Below are 10,369 nucleotides of genomic sequence, written 5' to 3'. Positions count from 1 at the left end.
AACCCACACAGAACATGAATAACAGTGTCTGCTGCAGTCACAGCCCATGACAGGTTGGTATTCAATTGTTATATTACAGAGAATCTCTCATCTAAAGTGACAGGAAATCGTGGAGCGATATTCAATCGTTCTATTTTTTTCACATATAACACTCATTATGGCTATGTTTGACCACACATTCACACATTTCAGCTCACTACTCTCGTGGATAGCGAGCTGAAATGCTTGTGACAAACAACTGAATACCGCTTAAGAAGTCAGTCAGAGTCTCACTAAAAAATGACATGAATCTGATTTGGACGCTGTGGCTTCAAGATTTCCTTCATTTGCTGTAGTCAAGCCTGCCCAATGTTTAGATTGTCAGCTATTGGCCATAATCATTGTCATCATCATCAATAGTATCAATAATATTCTGATATTGTGTTGTGAATTACTAAATAAACCACTAGATATGTATTTGAATCTGGAGTTAATTTTCACAAACGTGCCTAAATTCTTATTCTTATTCTTATTATTATTTTGCAAACCACTAGAGATTGTAAATAATTTATTCTATATTGGTTTGGAATAAACAAGAAGTATGTAGAGAATAAACTAGCCCTTGGAGTCTTCACATTATGATTATAAAAAGACTAGTAGATTGTCAGTCATTGTCTCCCCTTGCTGTGGGTAAGACACTATGCTCTCTCTACAAGGAATGCAGAGACAGTGACCCTTCTTATCAGTTGTCTTTACCAGGAAAGCAGAGATTGTGACACGTCTTTTCTGTTGTCTTCACAAGGAACGCAGAACCAGAGACTCGACTTCATGTTATATAATACTAAACTCCTGTATGTATAGTACATTCACGTCTAACTACTGAAGGAATGGGTGACACATCACAGTATCATAATGGGGAGACAAATATTACAGGACATACTGCACTCAATCATGTGTTTGCAGAGGTAAGTGACTGAGAAGGAACATTGATAACACTGATAATACAATTGGATACCTGGGGAAATTTTGGACATAACCCAGAATTTTAAGTTTTTTTACATTATATTTTGCACAAAAGTGTAGCGTATACACACACCAGTAATAGGAAAACCCATATACAGTATTATTTAGCTACCTGGCATTCATTTCCTAACACTTTTGTTTACACAAACCCAGGATGTATTTCTTTTAACGTTTTTGGTGCAGGGGGCACTCGTGACTTGGAGCAATTTCACAATAGCTGCATAAATGAAGACTCAAAGCTGAGTATGGGATTTTGATATCCAATACTCAGCTTTGAATTCTCATTTATGCCGCTATTGTGAAATTGCTTCAAGTCACGAGTGACCCCTGCACCAAAAACGTATATGTTTTCCAGCTTGAGAATTGGGAGCACCGGACGTACTGTGACACTGCAAGAGAATGCAGGATGTTTCCCCTCTCTCTCTCTCTCTCTCTCTCTCTCTCTCTCTCTCTCTCTCTCTCTCTCTCTCTCTATATATATATATATATATATATATATATATATATATATATATATAAACTAATATGTTCAAAATTAAATGATTTTGCATGGCATTGTGTAGAATAATGTAATGTTCTATTTCTTTTTTTTTATGCTGAAAATAGCAAATTAATCTGGAATTACAGTAACAATTTGATCATTGCATGATTTCTGCCCATCATATATTAATTAGGAATACAATTTGTTTTTCTAATTACTATTTAACAATAATTAAAGAAGCCCTGCATATTACAAAGACAATATTGCCAGTATTGACAATATTGGCGACCATATTGCCAGTGATGGGAGTGTGCCCCGGCGATAAATCGCCGGGTGCGCGCTCCCATTTTCAGCCCCATTCTAATCGCTGGTCCCAGGAGCTTGCTCCTGCGACCAGCTGATTACCTCTGTGGCACCGCCGGCAGAGGTTCCCTTTCATCAGCGACCATCTCTGGTTGCTGATGAACAGGAGACACAGAGCAATATATTGCTCAGCCATATATTGCTAGCAATATATGGCTGAGCAATATATCTCCCCCGTGTGTACGGGGCTTTATATTGCAGTTCCAAAACTAGTTCAGTTGTAAGAGTAGGTGAGAATTAAAGTGTGTTCAATTAAATCTCCCCATGATCAACAAGTTTTCTGACTGTGGATCCTGATATATAATTATAATGTTTGCAGAGAACATTGATTGGAATCTACTGCCTTCGATTATTTCTGCAAATCTTGATGTATAAAAATACTTTCAAAGCTCAGAAAACATAATAGCAATACCAATCACAACACCATAGCAAATGTGAACAGAGGGCCTGCCCCCATTTGCATATGTACAGTATTAGCAGTGACAATGTGCAAATCATTCCATTGTTTTTTTACTGTTACAGATGTATCGGGCCTTATTGTTGCTGGCGTCCCCCACGCACGCGCATCTCAGTATCCGGCGGCGGGGCGGCGAGGCGGAGGCAATACTGTCCGCCTCCAGCTCGAGGGGGCTGGGGGGGACCTCTGGCCACTGTGGGTGGGTGCGGTCGCCCGGTGTGGGCACCGGGCAACCGAGGGCAGCACCGTCAGAAGGGGACGCGCGCACCTCGTGCGCGCGCGTCCCCTTCCGGCATACAGATGGCGGCGGGGCAGGGGATGGCGACGTCATCGCCATCACCTGCAAAGATGAATCCCGCTACATCTGTATGTACATGAATTAATAAAGTTATCTACCATGTTAAACACCTAATAAATAAAATATTAAGCCTATACAAAAAATTATAAATCTATAGTTTGATGGCTTAACTCATTGACCAATACATACATAGATAGATAGATAGATAGATAGATAGATAGATAGATAGATTACTCCATCTGCCCACGACAATTCTCTGATTATAATCTTTTCTTTTTACTTACAACTCTGATTCTCCACTTCTAGCCACCATCTCGTTACATTGTTTCCTTATTGTTCACCTCACTTCTCTATTTTACTTTCTCTTTCTCTCTTGCTCTGAACAAGCCACGTCTCTACACAATTTCTTCAATTTCTTCTTGACTTCTGCTCTTGACTTCAGCCACCACCCTTGCAAATCAACACCTTAATTCATGCATTCCAAAATCACCAGAAATCTGCAAAATGACAGCGTAGGGAACCACACCCTAAGGCAGAAATCCTCCTTATCAAATGTGTGCTCTCGGACTACCGTGCCGCCCTTTCCGTCTCTAAACAGTAATATTTCAAAAACATTGGGCCAGTTGAAATGCTGCCTGAAATCGGTGGCCAAGCAGTATGCTAGCTGCAATTACTTGCAAACCAAAACCAATGTCTGCTAATTTGAAATTAATGCTATGAGGATTGGTAATGTGTAATGTGTGAGGATATGTAATGTGTAATGTGTGAGGATAGGTACTGTGTAATGCTGTGAGGATAGGTAATGTGTAATGTGTGAGGATAGGTAATGTGTAATGCTGTGAGGATAGGTAATGTGTAATGTGTGAACGGTTAAGAGAATCTCGCAATGCAAAAATCAATTGATGCTAACTCTTTTACACATAAAGCTTGATAATGATGATGGTGATGATGATGAGGATGATGATGATAATAATATGAGCAATTCAGCTGCTGGGTGATTGTTCTGAAGTGTAGAGATCAAAACCACCAGGCTCATAATGGCAACCACTTAGTGGGTCTGTGTACATGGAGGTCTGAGCTAGGACTACAACATGAGGGGTCCATCACTGATTCCGATGTGACTCTGGCTTGTCTTGGGTGCCCAGTTTGCAAAAAACATTCCAAGTCAAAAGTTTATTGGAGCATGATTGCTCTGCACAGTGCTCTGTACAGCTGTCAAATTAATGTCAATAAACCAACTATTTCAACTATACTGCCATATTCAAAATGATAGAATGTTTTGTTGCCTTTTTCATGACAATAACAGTGGAGGAAACCATGCACTAAGGCAGACATTCTCCACTTCAAATGTATGCTCTCATCCTACAGTGCTTCTATTTCGGATTGTCCTGCAGTGGGAAGATCAGAACCATAGCCTTTGTCTATGACAGTATGATCCAGTACTACAACCTGGGGATATATCACTGACTCTGGGGTGACTCTGGCTTGTCTTGGGCACCAGGATTGCAAGAAACACCCCAAGTGGAGAGCTCATTGGAGTCCGACGGCTCTGTAAAGTGCTCTGTCCAACAAACAAATTAATGTCATATTCAGAATTATGGAAATTCCGGTTGCCTTTTCCCGACAATAACAGTGGAGGAAACCACGCACTAAGGCAGACTTCCTGCATTTCATACTTGTGCTCTACTCCTACAATGCTGCCATTTCCGTCTTTACTGTAATATTTCTAGAACCTCATCTCCTTCAATTGCCGGATGTAATGCCGCCCGAGTTCAGTGGTCATGCGAGACGCAGGCCGAACTAGGATGTCGTTTTAAAGGGGAATCATTTACAAAGCATGGCAAGGCATGACATCTGATTACAAGTCTTCAAATGCACTTCATCTCTTTGTCACTGTCAGCTACTGTACCTCTCCTGCCCACGCCGGACCTCAACTCCCTTTTGATATCCCAAATTGACTCCATATTTATCTAAAACTTCCATAAAATCACTGGATATCTCCAGATTGGATTAAAGTAACCTCTCCTATATGGCCTTCATGACATCTGGCTTTCTCCACTACTCCAATCTATCCTTATTGATGCTGATTGGCTCATCTTCCCCTCCAATGTTTGATGTTTCTTTTACAAGCCCTTCGTCTTCAGATTCAAATTTCTCATGCACACCCATAAAGTCCATCTTTAACCTTATCTCCCTTTACTCATCTTCCCAAATAATTCACTCTACAAGTGCATGTCATCTCTTGCCTACTGAATACTTCCACCCACTCCAATCTCTGAAATTGTGCATATGCTGCTTCATGTTTCTAGAATTCTCTTCATCTTCACAAAACAAACTAACTGGACTTGCATAAATGTGCTTTGTTTTGTTTGTTTTTATGTTCATCTAAGAAACTAATGCTGCTCTTTTTATATCTTCAAGGTGACGAATGTAACGGATATCATACAAATATTGCTGATCGGATTTCCAAGATTCAAGCAACATAAGATTTTAGCTTTCTCTCTGATCCTTGTGATTTATTGGGTGACCATATTTGGGAACCTTCTGCTCATCTCACTGGTGGTGCACAGCAAGACTCTCCATTCGCCTATGTACATCTTCCTTACTCAGCTGTCTGTTTGTGACATGTTGGTGTCCACAGATATTGTCCCAAATATGCTTTCTGTCATCCTCAAAGATGGAGGCCTCATTTCTCTTCCTGGCTGTATCACTCAAAATTTATTATTTTGTTCCACAGAAAGCTCGGAGTGTCTCCATCTGACAGTGATGTCCTATGACCGCTATTTGGCCATATGTGACCCGCTGCATTATAATGCTATAATGAACCACATCTTTAGCTTTAAATTAATTCTCATGTGCTGGGTTGTAAGTTATTCATTACTGCTATATCAGTATATAGAAATATGTACATTATCATTTTGTGGACCAAATGTGATTGACCATTTCTTCTGTGATTATGACCCCTTGCTGGAACTTTCCTGCACAGATACTTATGTAGTTGAAATTGAATCGAAATTGCTTACCATTCCAGTAATAATCATCCCTTTCTTTATAATTATTGTTTCTTATGTCTATATTGTTTCCACCATCTTACAAATCTCATCCATTACTGGAAGACATAAGGCCTTCTCCACCTGCAGCTCCCACTTGGTTGTTGTCTCTATATTTTATGGATCTCTAACAAGTACTTATTCAGTTCCCAGGAATGCAAATTCACACACCTTAAGTAAACTCCTATCTCTGCTGTACATTGTGATCACACCATTGATTAACCCTTTTATATATAGCTTCAGAAATAAGGAAATACATAATGCATTTGAAAAATCCATCAATCATTTTCATAGAGTTAATTTACAGTAAAACACCACAAAGAAAATAAGTATCTTTACAGGTGCACTGAGGACCAAATAATAATTTGTAATAAAAAATAACTTTTATTGTTATTATAATAAAAAAAAGTCTCATATTAAGAAGAGACCTGACTTCCTTGACGTAGTGAAATATTAAAAAGATAGATGTGTGAATAATGAAAGGAAAATAACTGAAATTCTAAATTGTCCTTTATAACAGTTACTGCCTAATTACCCTAAGTTAGTGGAAGCTTCCTTGTTACATGGAGTTCTCAAGTTTCTATTCTTATCTGGAGCATATTGTTAAAGTTCTCTTGCAAAATACAGAGACAAGGTTATCATAACCATATCAGTGCCTCTTAGTACACAACAATATCATTTCAGCCCTTACAATTCACCCCAGAATACTTGCTAATGTGCTTGACAATTATTATACACGCACAGTATACCTGCACGTCTGATATTGATGTAGCAAATTCAGCGAGGTTAGGGAGAGCGCGTTGTCCCAGATATGAGACAATTGGTGCTATTGTCCACTGTTACAAATATAGAACATTGATCACTGTAGGCCACACTATATGCCGTTAAGGGTGTCACTGTGAGTTCTGCATAAATGTACTGTATCCGTAATTACGAGGTTTATCCGCTGGATCTTGTGTACAAAGCAATCATGCATACATTCAATATAATAGTTCCCAGATTCTTCACCTTAATTCAAGGTCCACCCCAATGTCGCTTCGTCTCCTAGCAAAGGCTGTGTACCTCCTTCTGCACCCTGCCAGAAGTGCCGGGCAGTGCTGCAGCAAAGGTTGGGTCAGGGTGTCTTTTAGTCTGGAGGGGGCGGGGTGAGGACACTGCAGGCTGCAGTACAAGGATTTTCTTTCCCTTTCTACAGCTACAGCAGCGCAAAGCTCTGCAGGTGCTCTGGGCCAATTTTGTAGTGTGGACCTGGAGCTACAGCTCCATCAGCCTGCCTGCAGCATTACTGACAGTAAGTTTACAGATCACCCCATGCTGTATCACCCCATACTCATATATACGGCTTTCATATCTCAAAACCTAGAGTACATAGCCACAATATTTGAAACATTTCTTAAAACGGGTCTGAGCAAGTTAAACCACTTTCACATTGCCAGTATTAACCGGTATATTACCAATTCGGTACTTGTGTATTATCTGGGCGCCCGATGTTGAAATTGTATGCCACTACCTTAAGCATGCGATGCAACGTGATTTGACGCAATTTCCCTTGAAATTCCCTTGAAGAGAAAATTGCGTCGCATTGTATGCTATTGAATTGCATGTGATGCAACACGATTTTAATATGTACAGGTACCCAGATGCCTCTTTCATATGTGAAATGGCCCCCCAGACCCCATTTTTAATTGTATACCCACCCTGATGGCTAAATGCCCCCATTGTTAACTCCACCCCAATATCAACGCCAACCTGAAGCGTGGTGAGCGCAGCGTGTCCGCAATGGGCGGCAGTACGCGTCCTCCGACCTTTTCATACCCCCACTATCCACGTCAGTGTGGAATTGATATTATATAGTGTGGCGAGCGCAGCGAGCCACCAAGCCCAAAGCGTGGCAAGCGCATATTACTTCACATGTAATTCGCGTCCGCTCGCCATGCTTTGAACTTGGTGGCTTGCTGCGCTCGCCACACTGTATTAAATCAACTCCACGCCGACGTGGATAGTGGGGGTATGAAAAGGTCGGAGGAAGCGTCCCGCCGCACCTCGTGGGCTCGCTGCGCTCGCCACACTTTGGGTTGGCGTTGATAGTGGGGTGGCATTAACAATGGGGGGCATTTAGCCATCAGGGCGGCCAAGCAAGATGGACGCTGAAACTTTTTTAAATCTGGGGTCATTGTTCTGGACCACCAAGTTGTGGTGCTGAGTAGGGGGATAGTCTTTCTGGGGGTAGGTTCTATGGTAAATTTATCTGCAACCGAATCTGAGGCATTACTCGGCAAAACTCGGAACATGGGACTTGTCAGCATTTCTATGACAACGTAACTCATTGTCCCTTATAAAATGACTGGAACCCCCACAATACAGGCACAGACCGAAGTCTCTGCGGTGCTGGTGCTCCTCCTCTGAGATCCTAGGGCACAGGAAACTTCTAATCCTTCTCTCATTCACCAAATAAGTGGACTCCTTGGTTGCCATATCATAAGCTATGCTCTCTTTTGAAAGAGAAGCTGTCTTACTGAACTCTGGCAAGATGGTAACAATTTTGGCCAGGATTTCATGCAGTTCTAGCAAAGCTTGCTGAAACACCTCCAGCCGCTCTGGCATAAATGCCCTTAAGGCAGTGTTTAGGGCAGACACAGACCAAAATAAGGTTTGCATTATTACACAGACAATTACATAGTTAATACAGAGCCAGACAGAAAAATATGCTGGACAAATAGACTTAATGCAGAAATAAACCTGAACTGGACTAGACAAAAAAAATTGCAGGTTTAACGGCTTCAGTGGTAATCCTGAGAGTTGACCGGGCTGTGCCTCAGTGCCCAGACTGGCAAGCCCAGAAACCACTCTTTAGAGCTGGGCAGGGCGGCTGAGTTAATCGCTGAACTCAGCCAGCTTCAGTGCTGCCCGGCTCCCTCTCCTCTGCCGTGCCTCCTCCTCACCCCCCCTGCTTTTCTACTGAAGCTTCTGGCGCTGGCTACTGACACGCTGGGTTGCCGGGTGCAGGGCCGTCGTGCAGGGCCAGGCAGCAGCTGGCATAGTGTTTGTGCTACCTTGTGGTCAGTGACACTAAATAGATCCTTTTATAGATGGTGGTGAGGAATAAAACGCGAGTATTACACAAGGCAAGACTTTTTCCAGCAACCCCTCTGTTTTATGGCCAGTTATAATGTTATGAAAATCTGGGGTGAATTTGGGGTTAACCCTTGCTGTGACTGGAAGGTCTGTAAGATGTTGATTAGAGCCTGATTTGTGATTCTGTAGCCAAGGTGTTGTAGCCACAGCAGCACCTGACCCTGACTCTCTCACTATACACTGAGTCGGCTGGCACTTGCACTGGTCGTAGACTTCGCCACTAATAGCCGCCTTTCCAGGGCAGACTAGCTCCACCCTGTACTCAGATGCCACCTGGTCTTTCGCGGTGACACAATCCCAACTGAGTCAGGGTAATAGTAAGAGGATAAACTGAGTAAATAACAAAAGATAACTAGGCTCTGCACATGATCATAAATTACAGTATACCACCTTGCAAACAGGAGCTGAATACAGGATTTGTGGCCTTTACCGCTACAATGCATCGCCGACTGTTAAATAAACTTGAAAGCTTGGGATTGGATTTGGAGTTGAATGGATAAGAGCGTGGTTGCAGGACAGAAAACAGAGAGTTGTAGTAAACGGAGTACAGTCAAAGGAGGGAAAGGTTACAAGTGGAGTACCCCAGGGATCTGTACTTGGACCGGTGCTTTTTTATATCTTTATTGGTGATATTGCAAATGGAATTGAGGGTAAAATGTGCCTTTTTGCAGATGACACAAAGGTATGCAACAGGGTAGACACACCAGGAGGGGTAAAACAAATAATTGAGGATCTAGGTAGATCAGAGAAATGGTCAAGAGAATGGCAACTACAGTTTAATGCCAAAAAATGCAAAATCATGCACTTGGGTCTCAGAAATCCAAAGACTAAATATAGTATAAATGGCACTATAATGGAAACTACTGAGGAAGAGAGGGATCTAGGTGTCACTATTTCAGGGGACTTAAAAGCAGGTAGGCAATGTAACAAAGCAATGAATAAGGCAAGTCAGATGCTTGGTTGCATAGGGAGAGGTATCAGCAGTAGAAAGAAAGAAGTAATAATGTCACTGTATAGGTCATTGGTACGACGTCACCTAGTGTATTGTGTTCAGTTCTGGAGGCCATATCTCCAGAAGGATATAAATACATTAGAGACTGTACAAAGAAGAGCAACTAAAATGGTGCATGGCCTACATCACAAAATGTACCAGGAAAGACTAAAAGATCTTAATATGTATACTTTAGAGCAGAGAAGGGAAAGGGGGGATGTGACCGGACGCCTGCCCTTAGCTCTGGCTACGCCCTTCGGGTCCACAGATTGCGGTTCCTGGTCTCCCGGGACCTGGCCAATAGGGGATTCCCTGTTACCGTCAGTAACCGCCTGTTACTGACTCCGCCCACTACGCAGTGGGCGGGGTTATCGCTGCCACCACCAGACTCCTCCTACGTGGCGTCTGGAACCACGGATACCTCCTCAGGCCCAACCGCTGGTACCTGAGTACTACCTGCGTCGACACGCTGCTGGTGTCGACTGGTCCCCCACTGGTCACGGACCAGACCTCTGCTTTGGTAGCTGGCAGAGCGGAGACTCAGAGACGCTGGATGCTATACCCAGAACAGCCGGAGAACGGAATTATTGCA

General features: G+C 42.5%; 1 protein-coding gene across 1 annotated transcript; it reads left to right on the top strand.

Annotated features, from left to right (window-relative positions):
- Nucleotides 1-866: 866 nt before the first annotated feature.
- Nucleotides 867-6,001, top strand: LOC146073457 (olfactory receptor 6B1-like). The gene is made up of 2 exons (XM_083180637.1): nucleotides 867-944; nucleotides 5,023-6,001. The coding sequence occupies exons 1-2, from the start codon at nucleotides 867-869 to the stop codon at nucleotides 5,959-5,961; spliced, it is 1,017 nt and encodes a 338-aa protein (XP_083036763.1). The 3' UTR covers nucleotides 5,962-6,001.
- The last annotated feature ends 4,368 nt before the right edge of the window (nucleotides 6,002-10,369 follow it).

Source organism: Crinia signifera, chromosome 4 (genome assembly GCF_055691185.1).
Source record: "Crinia signifera chromosome 4, ASM5569118v1, whole genome shotgun sequence".
Lineage (NCBI taxonomy): Eukaryota > Metazoa > Chordata > Amphibia > Anura > Myobatrachidae > Crinia > Crinia signifera.
This window is presented reverse-complemented; position numbering and strand designations above follow the sequence as displayed.